This window comes from Danio aesculapii, chromosome 3, assembly GCF_903798145.1.
Source record: "Danio aesculapii chromosome 3, fDanAes4.1, whole genome shotgun sequence".
NCBI lineage: Eukaryota > Metazoa > Chordata > Actinopteri > Cypriniformes > Danionidae > Danio > Danio aesculapii.
Genome location: NC_079437.1, coordinates 24,521,628 through 24,542,861, shown reverse-complemented (window position 1 = coordinate 24,542,861; position 21,234 = coordinate 24,521,628). Strand labels below are relative to the sequence as shown.

General features: G+C 35.6%; 1 protein-coding gene and 1 non-coding gene across 6 annotated transcripts in view; one reads left to right on the top strand and one right to left on the bottom strand.

Moving 5' to 3' along the window:
• Window positions 1-1,599: 1,599 nt before the first annotated feature.
• Window positions 1,600-1,681, bottom strand: trnas-aga (transfer RNA serine (anticodon AGA)). Its single transcript has one exon. It is a non-coding gene; the product is annotated as a tRNA-Ser (tRNA).
• A 1,802-nt stretch (window positions 1,682-3,483) lies between these two features.
• bptf (bromodomain PHD finger transcription factor) overlaps window positions 3,484-21,234 on the top strand; it is a 44,825-nt gene continuing 27,074 nt past the window's right edge. For 3 of the 5 annotated variants that reach the window (XM_056453468.1, XM_056453467.1, XM_056453466.1), the window contains exons 1-9: window positions 3,484-4,204; window positions 9,453-10,278; window positions 12,781-13,001; window positions 16,397-16,606; window positions 17,911-18,093; window positions 18,596-18,781; window positions 19,463-19,611; window positions 19,821-20,152; window positions 20,241-20,372. In XM_056453468.1, the coding sequence (XP_056309443.1) occupies window positions 3,721-4,204; window positions 9,453-10,278; window positions 12,781-13,001; window positions 16,397-16,606; window positions 17,911-18,093; window positions 18,596-18,781; window positions 19,463-19,611; window positions 19,821-20,152; window positions 20,241-20,372 (2,723 nt within the window). In that variant the 5' untranslated portion in view covers window positions 3,484-3,720. The remainder of the gene's footprint in view (window positions 4,205-9,452; window positions 10,279-12,780; window positions 13,002-16,396; window positions 16,607-17,910; window positions 18,094-18,595; window positions 18,782-19,462; window positions 19,612-19,820; window positions 20,153-20,240; window positions 20,373-21,234) is intronic. The other 2 variants (XM_056453470.1, XM_056453469.1) reach the window with 1 other exon arrangement.

Sequence of the window (21,234 nt, the reverse complement as noted above, 5' to 3'; positions counted from 1 at the left end):
TTTCAAATAGATCCATTTAATTAACCTGGTGAATTTATACTCAATATCGCAATATAAATATATATATATATATATATATATATATATATATATATATATATATATATATATATATATATATATATATAGCAGAAAAATTATATATATATATATATTGAAGTTTCTGCAGTTTCTGTCCAATATTGTGCAGCACTGATATGTTTTGTCACTGTGCTTTAGATACATCAGTGATGATGATTGCGCAGATGTGGCAACTTGTTAGATTGTGTAATTGGGTTTCTTGCGATAGTAAAAGCATTTGATCTTGCTACCTGTCTGTGATGTAATGCCCTCTTAGACTGTTTTTTTTTTTTTTTTGTAATATTTATGCCTTCTATTGCTGTGGTGTCTTTATGCTTGTATTAAGAGGTGGATTAATTCATGTGGGATGATACCGAAAGCCTAGTTGTGAAATGAACTGATGGAATCTAAAAAAATAAGTATTTGATCTAAGGTTTTTAAACATAGATTACACAAAGGCTCCATCTGCTGACAAGTAAAAGTATTTTTCATTCAGTACAAATGTAAAATCTGCTGTGCCAAAATGTATAAAAGTAAAGCACAAATTAAATTCAGTCATGGAAATTCGAGAATTAGTTGTGTTTAATTGTCCTAGGGTGTCCGCAGGGTCTTAAAAAGGCTTAAAATGTCAAAATTAAAGGCCTTAAAAAGTCTTAAATTCACTTAAATATTGTGTTATAGGTCTTAAATCATTTTAAACAGGTTTTAATTTTCCTAACAGTATATTAAATGTCCAAGTAAAGATACCCAATCGGGGACACACACACCCAATCACCAATAATCCATCTCAAAACTATTTTCTTTTTATATTTATGTGATGTGAATATAAAACCTTCACCTCAGTAAAGCGGGCTTGGCAGAATGCTACTTAGTGATGTTTTGGTGTTAAACTAAATAAAATCTACATTATCGATGCTGTTAAAAGGTCCCTTATGAAGCTGAAAATAGTCACATCAATCTATTGCTGGAATATTTCAGTGGCTGAGCAACACTTCTGTGCATATAACCCATTCATAACAACTTAATCTACATCAGCTCTGCATGACTAAAATAGTTTTAAAACCGAACATTATATGTCTAAAAGAAATACCTCAGCCATGGTGTTGTACTTCCTCCAGCGTGCAAAAGTAACTCCAATATTAATTCAGGATTTAAAAAAAGTTGATTCAGCATGTTTTTACCGCTTGCTCTCGCTCGCTCTCTCTCATGAACGCGCAGCACGTGTATGCACAAACGGTGGAGCAGCATATGTCAGCCCGACACTATTTTATTTGGATGAACATTTTTTAGTCTTATGCCTACCCCAGAATGTAAAAATGCAATTAGATAATTTCCTTTAATCATAACTATTGGAATGTGAAGAGACTTTAAACCAGACTTTCTGAAGACAATCACCCACTGCACCTTTAAAGCAATGAAGATGTTAAGATGTTTCTCGATAAGATAAAGATATTATTGAAATTGTATGTTTCTACAAACATGGTGTGGTCTTACTGAAATGTAACTATACTAATTATCAAAGTGTGAGAAAAAGATTTTCGTAGTCGGCAGGATTCGAACCTGCGCGGGGAGACCCCAATGGATTTCTAGTCCATCGCCTTAACCACTCGGCCACGACTACTTGTTGTAGCAACGTCAACGGCACAAGTTTTGAATAAAAATACACCTCGCACGGAACGATAATTGCTATTTTTGTAATGACGACTTCATTTGACAACGGTCTAAAAGAACACGTAATTCCTATTACGTCATAACTGTAGAAAAAAGGGATCAAAAACAGAATGTGTTCGACTTCAAATGCTTGTATTAACACTACACATCATCTAATGACCTACTTTCACAAACAAAATGTTACAAAATTGTACTACACAAATCATAAAATACACAATTAGTGTATTGTCATGTTTATGTATTATCGTTACACCGTCGAGCTCATTCCCAGCTTGGCCACCAGAGGTCCCTGTCGCTCGAGTATTGATTATTGTATAGGCATTATGTTATTGGCACGTTGTAAATGTCTTTATCTGTTCTATTTGTATAGCTTAATGTATTAAGTACTTCTCCCAAACATTGAGTTTTGGAGTATGTTGAGTGGGTCTATTTGTGGTCTTCATTGTTTTAGTTTGTCATCTTTTATTTTGGATGTAAGCATGCATCAAAGCTTCCTCTTTATGAATTCAGACACATTTTTCACCACTCTATGGACCAAACCAAAAGCTCAGAAATGCAAAATGAACTGAAATGAAAACAAACCAGCTGACTATATTTCAATTAATCAAATAAATAAGACACCAATTATTAAAATATGTATATAATCAAAGACATTGAAATGAATGTAAGGTTATGATCTCATCTCAGTGTTTTTGTAATGGGGATTACTCAAGGACAGTGTAAATGTTGTTTTACACACACACAAACACACACGCACACACAACGTTAAAATAAATACAACTTTGAATGTTATTTGAAATACCTTCTGAAATTTAATTAAAAAAAAATATTCTTAGCACAAGTTAAAAACAAAAAACAAAACAAGGAGTAAGTCTACAAAGCTGAAGTGTTTACAGCCAACAGGCAGAAAGTTACCATATAATCTTACACATGCTTACAACAATGGGATACATATACTCTGTGCATTTATATCAGTTTCATATATTTAGAAATCTTTGTTCCTTGTTTAATAATCAGTATAATAAACAAGTTTAAATATGTATTTAACTTAATGGCTACAATACATTAAATGTATGAAATATCCAATAACTTGTAGCCTAATATGATTGACCAACAGATTACATAATATGAGAGGAAAATATGTTTAGCTAAGCTTATATTATATCAGACATCTGACGTGAAATGTCCACTGTTTGTCTGAGCATGTCATATTCAGATGTTACAGATCACACAATTATTGATCATAATTGTATATATCTATATATTTTATATAATGTTATATATATATATTTTATATAATGTTATATATATATATATATATATATATATATATATATATATATATATATATATATATATATATATATATTTCTGATAATCTAATAATCATCACATTGTGGGTATTTTCATCATGTGAAAATAGAAAAACCAAGCGCAGCACCTATTCAAACTTATTTTTATTCACAGAGTAACTTGGGTGAGTATGTTTCAGTCAGCCCTCCATCTCAATGAACCGACTGAAGTTAACACGTAGAAGAAAATGGAGAACAGATGACAAGAGGCGCTGCTCAGAAACAACACTAAAACCAGCAGATGCACGCAAAGAAATACATTTTCTCGTGCTTAAGCGCCTAATAGCAGCACCACGCGCTCTGGACGCGTGTTGACAAACGCGAAACGCTGCAAACATCGTGGTGAAAGTAGCGAGCGTTGAGTCGGAGCGCTCGTCACGTGACGCCAGCACGGGCCTGCTGTCTGTTGTCAGCGGACGGAGAGGGAGGAAAGAACATGGCGGCTGCGAGCGACCTGAAGCGGGGCGCCGGGCGTTCGTTTTGAGCTTTCTCTCGTTAACCGAGACCGGGGCTCCGCGGGACTAGTGCATCCGTACCTACGAGGGATCAACTTTGTGGTGGTGCCCGAAATTCCGGGTTTGCTGCGTGTAAACTGCAGGCAATACGCGAAACTGAAGAGAATAGATTTTTATCCATAATGAGGGGGAGACGAGGCAGGCCGCCCAAAGCCCAGCTGGTGCAGGAGCCCTCAACGGGGCCGGTGCGCGGGCTGAGACCCCGCCGGAGCTTGAAACCGAAGGTGAAAGGGGGCTCGGATGAGGATTATGTCACTCCGAAACGAGGGACCCATCACCATTCAACACGAGGCCGGAGAAAAGCGCGATCCGCGGCATCATCGAGAGGCAGAGGAAGAGGCAGGGGGACGGCCAGAGGCAGGGGGCGGCGGAGCACCGCGAGCGGGGTGGTTTACGACGACCACGAGAGCGATGAGGACGACGAAGATGCGGTCAGTTTGAGATCGGAGGAGGACGAATACATCGAGGAGCCTCCGACGGACGAAGAGGAGGAAGAAGAAGAGGAGGAGGCCATCAACGACGAGTCCGACTACCTGGAGGAACTGGACGAATTGGATGAAGACGATGCGAGTTACTGCACAGAGAGCAGCCACGGCAGCAACACAGGTACGGACGCTTCGTCGGATTCGCAAATTACTAATAAATGCGCTGCGATGGGTGCGAAATTAAACTTGAACGCTCGCTCTTTTGTTGACCAAAACACTCAAAATGGATCCTGGTGCTTTCCTATGCTGGCAGAGGCCGCTGGTTTAGCACTTAGCTTTAGCGCGGTAGTGCTTATTTGTGATGAAATAAAAATTGCATGACGTTATCAAGATTATAAAGGTGTAGAATTAAGCATTGAACCTAATTTGACATTGCACAACAGTGAAACAGTTTTAAAGTCATTAACAAAAAGTTAGCTTCACTCGTCAATTATGTATTTGCTAACATTAGCCTGTTAGCGTATTAAATCAAGGCACCTTTTTGCATATTTTTATTTAATGATTTTAAATAATTCTTTCTAATTATATGACTGTATTTGGGTTGTGTTGAGACTGTAATTGGATCTGATTTTAGTCCACTCAGGAGAACTGCAAAAGTTAGTTAGCCCGTCCTCTTGCTAATTGATTACGCGCTGATAAGATAATTTATTAGTAAAATTAATCGCATGTTTCTAAAACCTTCGTTTAACCGGGGCAAAATGTGTCATTTGGGTGTTTTACTTACTTTCCGCCCTGATTTGCATGAGTGTATGGTTGTCTGAGTGCTGTTTGCAGCACGTAGCCAGGACTGAAGTGCAGCTAATGACAGGACAGCATGCGGCCGATTGTTTTGAAATCCAGCGCCAGTGCTGTTGCACCTGACGCGGGAAGGAAGTTTAATTTCGACCCGCTACTGTGTCATGCTCGAGCATGACGTCATAGGGACATTTATGATGTAGTCTTTGTTGTTGTTAAAGTTATTTACCCGGCCTGTGAGAGGAAAACAGCGCTGAAATCTGTTTTTGAATGATGGATGTATTGAACATCAATTTCAAGCAACTGTTTTCAATATCCATGTGCTGTGAAATGTGAAAATTATTTCTGGGATGGAAAAGCTGATTTTTACTCTCACTTAATATTTTGAAAATCATTCTGATTTGCTTTCAAAGAAACATTTTTGGTTGTTGTCAGTGTTATTCTGTTGTGAAGCATTATTCTGCTTCATCTTTTAGGAACTGTGATTAATATTTGTGTTGATAATTTGATTAATTTAAAGTTCAAAGCAATTATTTGAAATGGAAGGCTTTTGTAATAATCTAAGTTCAATTATGTCACCCAATCATAGTTTTACATGGTTATGTCTATATTAATGCATTTTCTTTCTAATTAAAATCTTTTTTGTATTTTTCGTCAAAGAATTTCTACAATTTAAAATGTATTTGCTTTAATTTTTTATAGATATTAAAAATCTAGATGCTGATATCACATCATCAGATACAAGGTGCACCAGATCCTGTTAAATGTCTGTACATGCATATGTCATAGTAATACCTATAAAAAGGTCTTAAATATGACAATTCAAGAATGTAGAATTGACAGTCCTGGACAGACACAGGAACGTTTAAAAAACATTAATTGCCATTACAACCTGGGGACAGCCAGTATATTATTTAAAGGTAAAGTTGATTTAAAACTAAAAATTCTGCCAAAATTTTTTCCCCTTTATAGTTGCCAACTTATTTACCACTAAAGATATCATGAAGAATGTTGTAAACTGGTAGCCATTGACTTCAGTTGTATTGTTTTCCCTAGTGTGGATGTCAATGGCCACCGTTTTCTTACATTCTTCAAAATATCTTTCTTTGTGTTCAACAGAAAAAGTATATGATGAGTATAGATAGGGATGAGAAGCTCCTGACTGAATTAAAAATATTTATTTTAGCTTCAGTTGTTTTCATCTTAAAGAAAACAGACACCTAGGATGACATGAAGTTGAGTAAATGATGGTACAGTACAGTTTTCATTTTTGAACGAACTACTGCTTTAAGCATTAACTTGTTGCCTTTTTAACACATGGGTTGTTGATGTGGTAAATGCAGAAAAATGGTTAAACGTTTTTTAATGGACCACTTGTTATAAAAACCACAGTGTTACATTTTTTAAAACATTTCTGAGCCAAATCTCAAAACCGTCATGTTTTTGCAACCACTAAAACCGGTTTGGTTCTCCTTTGGTGTGACACTGCCAATTTATTGAAAATGTCCAACAAGTAAAGTAAATAAGTCACTCTCATGCTTTTTATGTTATACTTCTTCCCCCTCATTTTACTGTCACAACATAGGACATTTTTAACAGTTCAGTAAAAGTATGGTGTCTTTAGGGTCCTAAAAAGTCTTTGTCTTTAATTTTAGCCTTAAAAAGTTTTAAATTCACTGAAATATGGTGTTGTATGCAGGCATGGGATGATTTTTAGCCGTGGTTTGGAAAAGTCAAGGTTTTGAAACCGCCATAATTTTTAGCTATACCGTTCCTACCGTATATGTAAGATTTATTTATTTTTTTTAATGTTTTGTTTTAAGTTTTTTAGGACAACAGTGTCTCCAGCAGAAAAGATATCCAAAGATGCCGTCTTAAATTGTAATGAAATCTGTGTTTTTAAAACTTATGAAGACAGCAGAAGTGAATGATTCATTTGAATAATTTAGCCTGACATGTTTACTGCTCCAAAATATCTTAAAAGTTTCTCAAAATAAAATACATTGTGTTCAAAGTTGAAAAAAGGTTTTGTTTTTTACCCAGACATGTAAAAATAATATATTTTTAAACTGTAATCTTAATACCGTAAAACTGCGAAACCGTGATATTTTTATTCAAGGTTATCATACTGTCAAAATCTTACACCGACCCATGCCTAGTTGTAGGTCATAAATACTTCTAAGTAGGTCTTAATTTTTCTTTTTCCGTGTAAAGTTACCTAATTGGTACAACAACAATCCATCTGAAATATACCAATATGGTTTAATTATCTCCTTACGTCCTTGGTAATAATATAGTACAATAATATTAAAAAAAAAAAAAAAAAAAAATATATATATATATATATATATATATATATTTATATATATATATATTTTTATATATATATATATATATATATATATATATATATATATATATATATATATATATATATATATATATATATATTATACGTTTTCAAGGTATACCACAGTTTGAAAAAGTCAAGGTTTTAATACTGCCAAAATTTTCTGTAATACCATCCTTAAGGTATGTGTAGGATTTTTATTTACATTTTTTTTTTTAGTTTTTAGGACAACAGTATCTCCAGCAGAAAAATATCCAAAGATGACGTTTAAAATTGTAAAGAAATCTGTGTTTTTGAAACAAATGAAGACAGCAGAGGTCAATGATTCATTGTAATTATTTAGCCTGACGTGTTTACTGCTACATTATATCATAAATCTTTAAAAAAATAGAATATATTGTTTTCAAAGGGGAAAAAAGTATTTGTTTTTTTACCCAGACATTTAAAAGAATTTATTTTAGAGCAGAAATCACAATACCGTGATGCTGTGAAACCATGCTATTTTTATACAAGGTTATCATACCGTCAGAATCTTATACCAGCCCATGCCTAATATATATGTCTATATAATATATCTATAGGTATATATAACTAGAGTTTGCTTGTTTTAACACTTTAAAATATGTTGCTAAGATATAATTGAATTTTAATGGGGCAAGTAAAAAAGAATCCACAGGCCATAACGAAAAATCTTTAGTATTTTGCTCTCTAAAAGTCTGAAATTTCATTCACAATGGTCTTAAAAATGTCTTAAATTTGACTTTGTGAAACTGCAGAAACCCTGAAAAGAAACCGTAAACGTGTTGAAAAAGTTGGCGACACCTTATATTTTCTCAAACATCAGCCTTCAAACTACGTATATATGAAGAGTTCAGATGCCAAAACCTCTAAATGCCATCTGAAATGCTCTCCTAAAATGACAATTTTTCTCAGCCTCCTATGTTTATGTTCAGTTATTTCACTTGAAAGGCAATGAAAATAACTTATTCGTCACTGTGAATGTGAAATCAATCTAATTAATTTTAAAATGAAGCATCTAAACTCTTCATATATTTATACATGATAACACACACACACACACACACACACACACACACACACACACACACACACACACACACACACACACACACACACACACACACACACACACATATATGTATGTGCATATATATATATGTGTGTGTGTGTGTGTGTGTGCATGTTACATTTGCATTAAAAACTCAACACATATATTGACAGAAAAAGTATTTGTAAACACTATATCGAAATATCTGGTTATATTTTCCAGAGCAACTAACCACAGAATTATGGGATCAGAAAAATATCAATCTGTAAACATGTTTTGTACTTTTAAATGTATCTTTTAATTAAGATTTTTGCATTTGTGAGGAAAGGGTGTCGTTATGGATGTGACAGATGTGAAATTGCCACTTGTGTGAGTTTGGAAAATCAAATATAATAGTTCAAAATATTGACAGACATTTTTAAGGATTTCTAAAACACTGTACAATACTTGCTTACACAAAAAAACCTAGAAATGGATTCTGTAGTTTGGTGAAAACTTAATTTTTTTATGACAAGGTTGACATTTGCATGGAATGTGTGTGTGCGCGTGCGTGCGTGTGTGTATTATATGAGCAATTCCATGCAAATGTCAGCCTTTTTTGTTTCACTAAAAAATCGAAACCCTTTTATGTTTTTTTGTGTAGGCTTGTATTTTACACAACTGTAAACATACTCAAAAATGTCTCTGTCAATGTTTTCAAACAATTATATTTGATTTACGAAAGATTTTTTGTCAAAAATGCAAAAATGTCAAACAAAATAAAATTAATCTTAATTATTGTATAGAGAGCCACCTTTTATTCTTTAGATTAGCTTTGTTTGTGGTGCAGTTTAATTCTACAAGAATTTCTACAAAGTATGTGTAATACTGTAAACTCGCTAACTTTTTTCGTCACATCCCTAACACATGCTTATTTCCATTATTTAAAACCTAAATTTTCTTACCAAACCCCTGTTGTTTACAGATTGATATTTTTATGATCACACAACTCTGGTTAGTTGTTTTGGAAAATATTAACAGATATTTCAATATAATGTTAACATATACTTTCTATGTGAATCAATGTTTTGAATTTTTACTGCAAATGTCACATCCATAATGCTGGAATTGCTCATATATAATATGGTGTTTTACAAAAAATAAAAAACATTTTTTTGTCAACTACCCAGAATTCCACTGTGCAATCCAATCTGATTCTAATTCCCTTTGTTTTAGTAGGTCGTAAAAGGCCAAGACCAAGGAGGCCACCTTCTCCTATCCTGGAGCAGAAGGAGATTCCTCTACTTGAGCTGCCCAACTCCTCCGAGGACCTTCTTCTTCCCAATGAGCAGCTTCTCAACGCATTAGCTATTTACGAGGTCCTTCGCAGTTTCTGCACCGTCCTACGTCTCTCTCCATTCCGTTTCGAGGACTTCTGTGCTGCTCTGGTCGGACAGGAGCAGTGCACACTGATGGCGGAGACGCACATCTGTCTCCTGAAGGCCATCTTGCGAGAGGAAGACACCTCCAACACCACTTTTGGACCTGCTGACCTCAAGGACAGCGTCAACTCCACGCTGTACTTCATCGATGGCATGACCTGGCCAGAAGTGGTTCGTTCATACTGCGAAAGCGACCCAGAGTATCACCACGTGCTCCCGGACCTAGAGGGGGAAGACTATCCGTTCAGCCCTTTGGAGAGCAAAATAAAGGTCTTGCAGTTCCTAGTGGACCAATTCCTCACCACCAACCTGGCCCGTGAGGAGCTGATGTCTGAGGGTGTCATTCAGTACGACGATCACTGTCGGGTTTGTCACAGACTCGGAGACCTGCTGTGCTGTGAGACCTGCTCAGCTGTGTATCATCTGGAGTGTGTGAAGCCGCCGCTGGAGGAGGTGCCTGAGGACGAATGGCAGTGCGAGATTTGTGTGGCACATAAAGTGCCCGGCGTCACAGACTGTCTGACAGAGTTCCAGAAGAGCCGGCCGTACATCAGGCAGGAGCCCATCGGTTTCGACCGGCATCAAAGGAAATACTGGTTTCTCAACAGGAGGGTTGTTGTGTGAGTATCCGCAGATGTTTTTGATACAGTTGGAAATGCTGAAGCCAACGTCTTTCACAAATGATCACTTTCAAGCATTTTCAGTGTAGTCCACCATCATGCAACAGAACATCTTCAGTTTTCATTTATCAGTTTCACAACTGCTATTCTGTTTACTATTATAGATGTGTATAAACATTTATTTTAGATTATTATTTCAGTTATTTTAATAAATTAGATTTAATTTGTTCTACTTTTAATTTAACATACTACATTTCTAAGTTATGCACTAGTTTTTTTTTGTTTTAGCTGAAACTGAAGTCCAAATGAAAGATTTCATTTCAAAGTCAAAAACCAATTCAATTGGTAATTCAGTTGAAGTAATTGAAGTTGATAATGCTGTTGCTCAGGTGTTTTGTTTTCTTATTATTTAATGCTATCAACTATGAAGTAGTTTTAACATGTGTAATGAGTATAAAATAATAAAATAACGAGTATAAAAACGTAACATTTATGATAACTGGATATTTTCTGAAATAGTGTTTTTCAATTATTTATTATTCTGTTCAGTATTAAAGATATTTCCAATATAGACTTCTTAATATTTTAAGCATTTTGTGAAAATAATTTTAGCTTTCAATTAAACTATTAATATTTCACATAGGTTTTTTGCAAAAACTGAAATTTTGGATAATTACATTTAGGGCTCACTATCGCGATTTGAAATGTTGCGATTAGCTAATCACAAGAGGCTGCGATATGAAATGCATATCTATTATATAATTTCCACCACCCAAAGCAAATGCCTGACATTGTCTGTGTATGACAGGCTTAATAGCCAATTGTGTGAGCACACTTTCGTTCTGCCCAATCAGAATTGCACAACCGAACTATGAAGAAAGCCCACAATAAAACAAAGAGGAAAGTGCGGACAAGTGGAATAATGGTTTCTGCTGCCTCAGAAGCATTAATAGATAAATTCATATCAAAGAAAAACAGCACGTCAGTAATATGGGAATATATTGGTTTCAAAGTCACAGACACCGAACAAAAACAGGTCATTTGTAAGAGCTGTCGCAGAATTGTTGTCACAGCATGAGGCAGTACAACAACCAGCACCTAAAAAAGCAGCACAGGCGGCTAAATGAGGAGCGTCTTGCTAAAAAGTCAACTAAAAGTATCGCCAGTGACACTCAATATAGTAGCTAGCAACAGCAAAGTACAACTTCAGAGTTGTTTGAAGTTGTTACACCATATGAAAAAACATCACGAAGGCATCAGGAGAGAACTAACACCAAAAAATCACTACTGTTTGCTCTACACTGAAAAAAAATTGTTATGATTATTATTATTATTATTATTATTATTATTATTCAAAGATGATTCCTTGGATTTACTCAAATTTTTTACGTAAAGTGGTTGTAAATAATTTATTTGGGCTGAATTTAAACAAACAAATTAATTTCAACAATTTTAAATTTGTTTAAATTCCACACAAATAAATAGTTTGCAACGGTTCTGCATGCAACACTTTTTTCAGTGTACATAAAAAAATTTGTGTTTAATTTCTGAATATTTATAAACAAATTTAAATAAAAGTTGGATTAGTTGATATCATTTCAGTTCCTTTTTTAACTAACACTCACTGCATTTTAGCAGTAAGAAGCTACGATACAGAATATTGAGCTGAAGCTTGACTAAAAAATTAAATCACAAATAAAATTGAAATCGCAAAATCTGTTAAAATCGCAATTAGATATTTTCAACAACTCGCACAGCTCTAATTATATTGATGTAATTGCTCAAATAAAAATTCTATGATGTTTCAGTTGTCTTGATCACAGTTGATTTTCACATCTTTCACAATACCTAAACCAAAATGATTAATTGAATTGTCGAATTAATTGTGGAAAGGGTTGTTTTTTTTACTTGCTGTTCAATTTCTCATGTTCACAGGCCATAAACTTGTCATAGTAATATTCATTTATTCATTCATTAATTTTTCTTCAGCCTAGTCTCTATTGCAGAGGTTGTCACAGCGAGATGAACCGCCAACTGTTTCGGCATATGTTTTACGCAGCAGATGCTCTTCCAGCTGCAACCCAGTACTGGGAAACACCCATACACACTCATTCATGCACACACTGATACACTATGGTCAATTTAGTTCATTCAAATCACTTATAGTTGGAGCACCCGAAGGAAACCCACAAGAACACAGAAAACATGCAAACTCCACACAGAAATGCCAACTGATCCAGTCGGGGCTCGAAGCAGCGACCTTCTTGCTGTGAGACGACAGTGCTAACCACTGAGTCACCGTGCCACCCTAGGTCATAGTAATAGTTCTACAAAACCTCTACTGAATGATAAAGACATTTATTAGTTGCAGATCATTTAGTTTTGTAGGTATGAAATGGATGATGACTTGGTTTTAAAAAAGCTTTTTAGCTGACTGTTTTTTTTATTTGTTACTATTTTGATAGTCTAAAAGTGAAACCTGTACACAATTTGATGTTTCAGAGAGGAGGACGGAGAGGATGACAGCAAGCAGATCTGGTACTACAGCACTAAAGTCCAGCTGGGAGAGCTACTGGAGCTCCTGGATAAAGGATTCTGGGAGAATGACCTGTGCTCTGTGCTGGAGGAGATGAGAGAGGAGATCCACGCTCACATGGACATCACAGAGGAGCTCACTAACAAGGCCCGCGGGAACAACAAGGCATATCTCACTGTTGCCAACGGTAAGAAAATATACTAATCAAAAATCATATACCCATGCAGAGTGAGACAATATAGATTTTCAATTTAAATTGTTAGTCATTGTGAGCAGGGGTTTTGGGGGAGCACAGACATATTTGTAAAGTTTTTACAAATATTAACATTTTAGAATAATTTTTTAGAATAAAAGTTAACTCACAATATTTTTTAATAAGTTATACTAATTCCCATAACATTTTTCTGCCTATTGCACGTTTCCTTGTTTTTTTTGTTTGTAAAAAATAGAGTAAAAACATAATGTGGTAATTAACTAATTAAATCTTGTTGAATTAAATCTTTCTCTTTAGACACATGTAATAACTTTCACTTTCCTTTGTAAATCAGAATAGTTTTGAAAGGCATAGTTGTCCACTGGATGGTATGCTCTGCATTTCAGAGTTTTAAGTACGTTTGTAAGCAGATACCTGATCATTTCTGATGGCTGGCTAACTGAAGCATTTCTTTATGGCCATGCAGGTTCTCTGAATCAACAGTTTTTTGGAAATTAGATAATTTTAGCAACCCACACTCACTTTTTATTTATATATATATATATATATATATATATATATATATATATATATATATATATATATATATATATATATATATATATATATATATATATAAATATATATATAATTTTTATTTATTTATTTTTTAAGTATGCCACTACACTGCTGACTCTGCTGAACTTTTGTTTGCTCTGCCTTCATGTTGCTTGAATTGAAATGACAGCAGCTACTTTTCTTAAGTATGTGGGCAGTTTTTGAAGTACTATATGCAATGACAGCTTAGAAATCTAAAGTCCATTATTATTACTCCCATTATTAAATCCACTCAAAGGTTAAACAAAATCTGTTAATTTAATTAAATTGTGGAGGACTCTTACAAATATTTACAGGGTTTCCGCGAGGTCTGAAAAAGTCTTAAATTAAAAAATTGAAATATTAGACCTTACAAAGTCTTAAATCGCTGTTCTAGGTCCTAAATATTTTTGCACAGGTCTTATTTTTCCAATGTCCCTGTAACGCTACATCTACTGCTCATTTAAATTATTTTTTTGTTGTTGTTGCTGGTTTTAGTGGTGTTGTAGTTCTTTATTTCACTAGTCCAAATGTAATTTGCGGTATTACAACTACAAATGAGACCAACATGCAATAGCCAATCAGCTTTCTGTTACTGAAGTCTGTGCGCGCGGCGAATGTGACGTCATCGCTGTGTTTGCGGAGGTTCCCTTTGGGTGCGCACAACATAATTTGGGCTGGCAGAGCTCACAACATTTTTTGAGACTCGAGTGAACAGTTCGCGCGGTGCTGCGTTTGATTTGAGTTGAATATGAAACTCTTTGAAGAGATTTTGTCTGAAACGGGTAGGACTGAACAGACCTCTTTTTGATCCGTCCATGCGTGATCATAGGGAGAACCAGATAACCAATAGTTCTTGGCTAGAAATTGCAACAGCCGTGGAAAAGGAGGAAAGTTTTTGGAAAAGTTTGGAAAAACCTGAGGGAAAAGTTTGTTAAAGCAAAAAAAGAGGCCATGACAAAAGTGGAGAACCATGTGGTTTTAATATCACAGAATATGTTTTTTCACCTTTCATAGGTTTTACACTGATGTATATATTACTATTTTCTTCTAAAATTAGCCTTTTTCTCAGGCTCCTATGTCTTGATTCAGTAATTTCAGTTTTATGGCAAATATTCATTAATTAATTTTCTTTTCGGCTTAGTCCCTTTAGTAATCTGGGGTCGCTACAGTGGAATGAACTGCCAACTTATCCAGCATATGTTTTACACAGAAGATGCCCTTCCAGCTGCAACCCATTACTGGGAAACACCCATACACACTCATTCACACGCATGCACTACGGACAATTTAGCTTTCCAAATTCACCTATAGTGCATGTCTTTGGACTTGTGGGGAAAACCGGAGCACCTGGAGGAAACCCATGTCAATACGGGGAGAACATGCAAACTCTACACAGAAATGCCAACTTACCCAGCCGGGGCTTGAACCAGCGGCCTTCTTGCTGTGAGGCGATTTTGCTACCCACTGCGCCACCTTGCTGTTATGGCAAATAAGTTATTTTAACATGAAATAACGGAACATAAATGTAAGAGGCTAAGAAAAATGCTCGTTGTAGAAGAGTTCCAGATGGCTCTTAGAGGTTTTTGCATCTAAACTCTTCATATGTCATATTTTCAACTGAAAACTATGTTTTTAATCTCTTTTTAATATTTGCTTTTTCATGCTAGAGTGAGTATCTGGACTTTTATATTTCTGGTTATTGAAGTGAAAACTATTGACATAGTTGCTTTGCAAATAAGGATTTCCATTTCACAATGTATTGTAATTGCTGGCAGTGTAAATAAGTAGTGCGAAAAAGAAAATTTGGAAATATTGTGTTAATCATCTCATTCACTAATTTAAGTTGCAAACTTGAGTGTATATATGACCTAATATTAGGGGAAGTTCACACAAAAATGAAAATTTACACACTATGTCAGTTTCTTGTGGTTTCAAATCAAGATAATTTGATGATTGTTGGACAAAAATGGCCAATTGACTTCTGTTGCAGAAAAAAAACCCTGAAAACAGAGCAAGTTGAGGCATCTTGACATAACTATCACTTTATTGATGGAGTAAAAAAGTAATTTAGTTGTGATTTAGAATGACTGTGAGTTGTTTTTCCGCTCCGCTATTTTTAGCAGTGCAAAAGCAGCTCCACCTGCTCTGGAGAGATTTCAGCTTGTGAATGTATTAAGATGCAGATGTTTTTTACATGCCTTCTGCTTCCTGCGTGCAAACTCTGTTTTCGTGTGGTAAAATAAATGCTTCCTCTGTAAGTTGCAAGTAGTTATTTAAAACTTTAAAACCATCATAACTTGTTTACATATTGTTAGAATTCTAAAAGGTTCAAGTCCTAATTCAGTGTTAATAGGAAACCAGAATGCCATTGTGGTGTTTCAACATTGGGTCCCATTTTATAATAGATGGCCTTAACTGCTATCTACTCAATCAAAAAAGTAATCAAAAAGTAAATACAATGTACTTACTGTGTTCATAATATATTGCAGAGCACTACTGGTCCTCTTGAGGAGGGATACAGATAAGTTTAGGGACAGGTTTGGTGGTATGGGTAGGTTTAGGGGTGGGATAAGTTGTAATGTATGGTCAACAAATATAATTACATGCAGGTATTTTTAATCAATCATAAGTACAATGTCAACATGTATTTACACAATAGGTACATTGTAATAAGTGATTAATTTTGGTATAAGTACATAATAGTTAAGACAACCAAATATAAAGTGAGACCCAGTATTATTCAGAAGTGGACAAGAACTTCACAATATCCTTTTTTGTGTTTCCTCCAGATGTGATCCTGGACCGTCTGAAGACCAAGCAGGAAGCTGAGCTTGAGGAGGTAAAGCGGCAGGCAGCGGAAGAGGCTGAGAGGGCCAAACTAGAGCCGAAAACTCTATCTGGTGAACCAACTTCAGCCGATCAGATGAGCTCAAATGGTTCATGTCCACAACAAGACTCCAGTAATGGGAATGCACAGAATGAGCAAATGTCTGCAGATGGTGAGAGAAGTTTCTGTCAATTTTGTGGCTGTTTATGTGATTGTGTTGAAATCTCTGAAATTAAAACACACAAAGTACATTATTTAGTCAATTGAGGTCTGCTTAAAGCGCCATGAAACCCACCCTGTCTCATTCACACCTCTAGTTTGAAAAAAGTCAGGAAAATGGGTGAGTCCAGCTTTGTTTAGGTGGGAGTGTCGAACGAGGGAAGGGTTTGCATAAAAAGGGGAGTTTCATCATGTGCACAACAGCTGATTTTCACACCGGCAACACAAACACAGACGCAGGGGAGATGGACAGTGATTCACAGAGCAGCATTTACCGCAGATCTGAGAGCTGTGTGGAGGATTTTTAGTCCGTAATATTGTTGTGATATTACTGTAAACTTAGTAACTAAATAATTTTGACTAAGGTATGTCTTTAAAAACTGAAAGAGTACTGCTGACAGTACTAAATTAGCCATCGGAATGAACATAAACAAAGAACATTGATCACACACTTACCAAATCCATAGACAGGACAATCAACACCAACAGGAATTGCATCTTTTTTAAAACAAGACGAGCGGCAAATCTGGATTTCACCATTTCCAGATGCAAAAAAGCTCTCGGGTAAAAAATGTTCTTTACAAACATATTTTTGTTTGCGAGCTGTGCTGTCGTCGCGGGAAAATGCAACAAATACAACACTGATGACCCATGTCTCCCAACTATACTACTACTATTTGTTTGAATTACAGTTGGCAACACAATGTGGCGTCTCTCTGAACATTGTAACGGGTAAAAACAGTTTCAAAGCTATATTATGCATATTAATGAAGTTGCATCTCGTTCAAAATAGAGTGCGCTGATTGGTTCGAACCAAGTCTTTCTCATGAATTAATGAACAGATGTGCTGAAAACTCAATGACGTCACTTTGTACAGCCAATCTCCACACTGGAACTACACAATGATCTTAGTACCATGATGTTTAACCAGAAGAATGAATTTGCTCTAAACAATGCAAAAACAACCAATATTCACTTTTTAGAGAAATATATGTGTCCTAATAGTGTTTGTAGCAACGTGGGACATACATATGAAAGTCAACACACTAAAAAACCCTTTAAATCAGATTGGAAATCTATATGAAGATAATATTTGGACGGTGTTTTCATCCTTTTGTAATATTTTGGAATACTTGTATTGTGTGGTGATCTTGGCTCTTCTCAAACGCTGCTACAGTCCTCATCATTTACATTTGAAAGTATAGCCAAATAACCTATAAAACTAAACATTGCCTTTTATGTCCATTCACATTTTAGCTTCAGTCTCTGCTGTCCCAGTTGGTGAGGTGCTCAGTTCCAGTGTTCCTGAGATTGTGGCATCATCCAGCTCCACCGCACAGACAAAACCGGACTCCCAGAGTCCCATAGGAAATGCTGTGACATCGTCTTCCAGCGGTGAGGAGAAAGGGGAAGGGACTGATGGGGTGGAGGAGTTGACAGGTACAGCGAGTGCTTTCCTAAATTTCACATTCTTTTTACATTAAGACAGACCCCATATTTGAACTGCTCTTCCTTCCCAACCGTAGATCTTCCGTTTTCTTGTGCTGCAATAAAAGGCCCTGCTGGCACAAGAGACCATGCACTTTTCACAGCAACCTTTGTTCAGTAGTCCTGCTTGCAGAACAGCACTGGATATCTGCCATTTTCTTTGGGATAGCATATTTACAGAGAGTGTAGAGCCAGTCTAGATTGTTTTAAGATTTACCATGATTTATTTGGGAACAGTATTTGGGTGCTCACTGTAGCATTAATCTTTTGTGACAATAGTATATTTGGCAGCAGTTGAAGTGGGGTGCTGGTGTACTCCATTCTCTTCTGTATTATTCTTTTTTATTTTGTTACAAACTATATTTTTTGGTGGTCCTATATGTATTATATGTTTTGTTTTTAATATGGGCATGATGTCACACATCACTATTGTGCACATGCTGTTTCTCCTCAGGTAAGAGCTCTGAGGGTGCCTGTCATGGGGAAGGGGATTCTGTACTGGAGGCTGAGCTAGCGCAGACGGCAGATGAGAACAGCTGCAGCAGTCATTTCTCCATCTCTGAATGCCTACGGGGTCCAGATGAGCCTGATCTGGTGGATCGATCCTCTCAGTCTTCTCTCAACAGCCAAGATGACACAGGTGTCTATGCACACAGAATTTTTACATTTTTTTTTTAATTTTCAATGTTTGTAAGTACACACAATCATTCAAATGTTCTGTTTTATTTACTTTTATTCCACGAAATAAATCTTTTGACTTTAATTGTAGTAGAAATAATCATTATATTATTATTATATTATAATATTATACATACGCTTTTGAAGCTTTAAGGAAAAACAAGGCATATATTTTTTGCACAGGTTGTCCGAGGTGTTTAATCTGATTTTTTTGGATTCTATAAAAAGTTTTGCATTAATTACGAGGTTAGCTTGGAAACATAGAATTGGGCCCATTTGCCCAACTGTTCTAAAAGCAAACATTTTCACGAGTGTCCTCTAAAATGATCCTCAACTTATTTGTTTTATATGTTACAAAAAGTAAAAAAAAAAATTCAGTGCAACAATTATACATGAATAAATCATAAACATTACCATCAATGTTTGGCTGTGGAATTGGTTTTGGAAAGAGATACAAATAATCCTACAGGATGTTAGAAATTAGAAATCAATTAGAAATCTTTTGTAGCATTATATATATCACTGTCATTTTTTATCTAATGTATCAAAGCTATAAAATTCGAATCAAATGAGTTGGTTTCATTAGAATAAAAACTCTGACCATTGTAATTTGAATGCAAGTTGAAATTAATGTTTTTTTTAGGTGATGGCAAAGCTAATGGAGACGGCACAAAGACAGCATCTTCACGCATGATTACACGACTCCGGAATCCTGAAAGCAAGCTAAGCCAACGCAAGGTCATGCAGGACAAAGATGGCAGCTCTCAGGATGGTAGCAGAGCACTTAAAGAGGTGAGACCACTGCCTTTTTTTAAATAATGTTTTGTTGTTTAGTTATATTAGCTCATTCATGAATCTCTATTGCTATTATGCAAATGATACTAGTGGTCTTAAGCAAAACAAAGGTTAATGTTGAGTTTCTTTGAAATAAAAAATATATTCAATTACTGCTAAAAATATGTATGTACATGTTTTTGTAAATCATGTGAATGTTCTTTCAGACTCCTCCACTGTCGTCCTTTGGCACCTTTAAGAGAGATTCAAGCAAGAGCAGTGGCTTTTTCAAACTGGGCCAGGAGGGCAAGTTTCGAGTCTACCACAACCAGTACAGCACTAACACACTTGCACTGAACAAGCATCAGCATCGAGAGGACCATGACAAACGCAGACATCTCTCCCACAAGTTCTGCATGACCCCAGCTGGTGAATTCAAGTGGAACGGATCACTGTATGGCTCAAAAGCTCTGACTGTATCTACTCTGAGATTAACCATCATCCAGCTGGAAAACAATATTCCTGCTCCATTCTTGCATCCCAATTGGGCATCACACAGGTCTTGATGCATACCCATGGATGCTGTTTTTTTTTTTATTATTATTTGACAAAGTAATTGACCCTGTGATGTTTTTTTATTGTTGCAGGTCAAACTGGATAAAAGCTGTCCAAATGTGCAGCAAGGCAAGAGAGTTTGCTTTAGCTTTGGCCATTCTGGAGTGTGCAATCAAACCGGTGGTAATGCTACCTGTATGGAAGGATTCTTTAGGGCACACAAGGTGCGTTTACATTACGATAATATTACAAGCACATCCGAATTTTGATGGAATTTTAATGGGAAATAGTGATTTGAATCATCAACTTTATTAGATGTACAGTAAAAAAATGAAGAGTTGGAGATTAAACAGACAATTAATCAAAATGGAGTGTAGATGTATGCAATATGTTGGCTACCATTGAGAGCAATCATTTGCCAGTTAGACATGGATAATGTAGAAAAAACTTGGCATTTTTCAGCTCAAGATTAAATATGATGTTGTAGCTGTTTTGAAATTCCTCCTGTAATTGCACCCAATTGAAAATATTTATAAGTATAAAAATGGAAAGTTATACTTCGAAAGTGATGCAAGTTAGATTGATACATTCACATATAAGCATTTTAAAGTATATTTTTAAGTATGTTTTCAGATAGACATTATCTGAGTTGTTATGTGGTTAGATGAAAGTAAACCATGGGTACATTTCCGAAAACCATGGTTGGGCAGCTAAGGTCGCAAGTTGCGTTGTTACAAACATTGTTCGTTGATTTGGCGTTTCCCAAATCCATCGTTCCAACGAACATTCACACACTGTGTCGCAAACTTGTGCACTTGCAACTATACCTCTGGAGCTGTAGTTAGAAACATAATACTTGGCTGTGTTCTATTCCCAGTTATCCCCTATGCCCTATTTTTTTCGAACGTTCCAACATTTAAACTTGGAATGATTAAAGAAAAAGACATTAAAGTCATCTCTCTTACGTGTAATTAAGTTTCAAAGTATTTTTACATTTTAGTTTTAGCGATCTTCATATTGACAACTGTGTTCGCTTCTTTAATTTATTCCCTTCTTAACATCTATGCCATTTTAAACGCAGCCGTG